Here is a 2,286-nt window from a genome sequence, read left to right on the forward strand (position 1 = left end):
AGTTTGATAACCATTCCTTTCTCTTTCCGATTCAGGCTTGAATGGATCGCCTCTTGGACCAGAATAAAATTGTCAACAATCTGTCTTCCCTGGATGAAGCCTCCCTGGTTCTCGGGGATGATGTCAGGAAGGATGATTTTTAATCTGTTTGCGATCACTTTTGTTATCAACTTATAGCCTATATTGCAGAGGGAGATAGGGCGAAATCTGGTGAAAGAGTTGGCACCTTTTTCCTTAGGAATAAGGGCCAGGAGAACCGAGTTGGTGCTTCCCCCAATTTTCTGACATGCTTGAGATTTCCAGACCATTCTGCATAAATATTTTTCCACTATCTGCCAACAGTTCTGCAAGAATCTGGCAGTAAAGCCATCCGGACCCGGGGCCTTATCTGGCTCCATTGCAAAGAGAGCAGTTTTTATTTCATTGTTGGTGACTTCTGCTTCCAAAAACTACTTCTTTCTGGTAGTGATCAGAGAAGGTACCTCGTCCACTGAAGTTGATGCGAACCCCTGTCCCTCTTCTTCATTATAAAACTTTTTGAAGTGTAGGAAGGCAGCCTTTTTTATGCTTTGTATGTCTTTGTGGCTTATATTCTCTTCCTTCATTTCAGAGATGGAGTTGAAGCTTTTTTGGGCTTGGGCTTGCTTATGGAAGAAGGAGGAATTTCTATCTCCAGCCTTGAGCCAAAGCCTTGCAGGATTTAATCCTCCAGTACTCTTCCTCGGCCAGACTTGCCTTGAGAAATTTTCCTTGTAGCTCGGCTTCCTTATCTAGAGTTTCTTTTGTGATTTCTTCATTTTCCGACTTCAGATGATGAGTCTCAAGACATTCTTGGATCTTTTTCCTTTCCACTGCTGGGTTAGGAAGGGATTTGACCCAAGATTTCAATGCAGCTTTCACTCTCCTGAGCTTTTCCTCCCATACAAAGAAGGCAGAGTTGTTGACTGGTTGCTTCCAAGTGTCTTTTACTAATTGCATGAAGGTCTGTTCTTTAACCCAAAGGGGACTGAATCTAAAGGGAATAGGGCCTTGATCCATATGAGCCAGTAGATCGAGCTTAATGGGTCTGTGATCAGATACACTGCATGGAAGAATATGCATTCTAGATTCTAATCCAAGGAGAAGAAAAGTACTTTGAAAAAAAAAACGATCTAACCTTGCAGCGATGTGTCCCGGACCGAGTCTTTTGTTGCACCAGGTGTATTTGCCCGACGAGGGTTTTATGTCAATCAGGTCCCAGTCCTGAAGCAGGTCCTCAACCCATTCTCGCACCAGATCCCTTACAACGCTTCCTCCACGCTTTTCAGCTAGAGAGAGGGTAAGGTTGAGGTCCCCTGCGATGATGACATTCCTTAAATCTTCCAAATCTGTCGTATTTATGATGGATTCCCAACAGCTCTTTTTCTCACCTGCGCTGGTTGGAACATACACATTGAAGAGGCAGAGGGTCTCATTTGAATCAACATGTTGCAGCTTAGAGAGCAGCCAATGGGTGTTGGCGACCTCTTTGATCTTTGAAAATTTATTTGCATTCCAAAGGGTGCCCAGGCCTCCTGACGCACCACGGGCTGAAACAACTTGCCCTTCACTTCTTTTCCACAGATTTCTGACGATATGGAGGAAGGCCTTATCCTCCATTTTAGTCTCCTGGATGAGGAGTATATCAGGAGATTCAGTTCTTATCAGGCTTTTGACGGCTTCTTCTTTTATTCTGCTCCCCATACCCCTACAGTTCCAGGAGACGATCTTCATCACTTGATTTTTGAATGGAGAGCTCCTTTAGAGCTCTGAGACTGGTTTCTGGTCATCTTCGGAGTTTTTGCCAAGAGTTTCTCGAGGGTTGGTTGGCTTCCTTGAAGTTTGTCTTTATAAGTCTCCTGTTCTCTTTTTTCACGGGCGGATTTTCGGCCTCTCAATGATCTTCTAGCCGAAGTTTGCGAATCCCCTATTTCACCTTCTTCTTCTGAGTCCTCCGATCCTTGCACTTCCTCAGCCTCTTCTGTGGGTATCTCTTTCTGTCTGTCTGAATTAGGTTCAACTTGCTTTGATCCCGAGGGGGGCTCCATGTGAGGCGATACTTCATTCTGAATCTCTATTTCTTGAGGGTCTTCTGATGCTGAACTTAATAGCGTGTATTTGTTTCCTTGTTCTTCCATGGGGGGAGATTGAGCCCCAGGGCCTGCCTGGGGGGCTTTGCCATTTTTATTTCCGGTTCTAGGGATTTTATGAGCGGGTTTGGTCCTTTTGACCTGTGTCCATCCTTCCTCCTTGTTTTTCTCCCCTTCA

At 44.8% G+C, this 2,286-nt stretch overlaps 1 protein-coding gene across 1 annotated transcript; it reads right to left on the reverse strand.

Moving 5' to 3' along the window:
• Nucleotides 1-666: 666 nt before the first annotated feature.
• Nucleotides 667-1,722, reverse strand: LOC149254672 (uncharacterized). The gene has a single exon (XM_089454812.1). It carries the CDS (start codon nt 1,720-1,722, stop codon nt 667-669), a length of 1,056 nt encoding a protein of 351 aa, XP_089310938.1.
• Nucleotides 1,723-2,286: the final 564 nt, after the last annotated feature.

The sequence above is a fragment of the Pinus tabuliformis genome, chromosome 7 (assembly GCF_031772625.1).
Source record: "Pinus tabuliformis cultivar Carrire ecotype Pingquan chromosome 7, CPIR1, whole genome shotgun sequence".
In the NCBI taxonomy this organism is placed as follows: Eukaryota; Viridiplantae; Streptophyta; class Pinopsida; order Pinales; family Pinaceae; genus Pinus; species Pinus tabuliformis.

Bases quoted from the DNA above. Each gene is read 5' to 3' on its own strand.
- LOC149254672 (XM_089454812.1), bottom strand. From the start codon at position 1,722: ATGGGGAGCAGAATAAAAGAAGAAGCCGTCAAAAGCCTGATAAGAACT.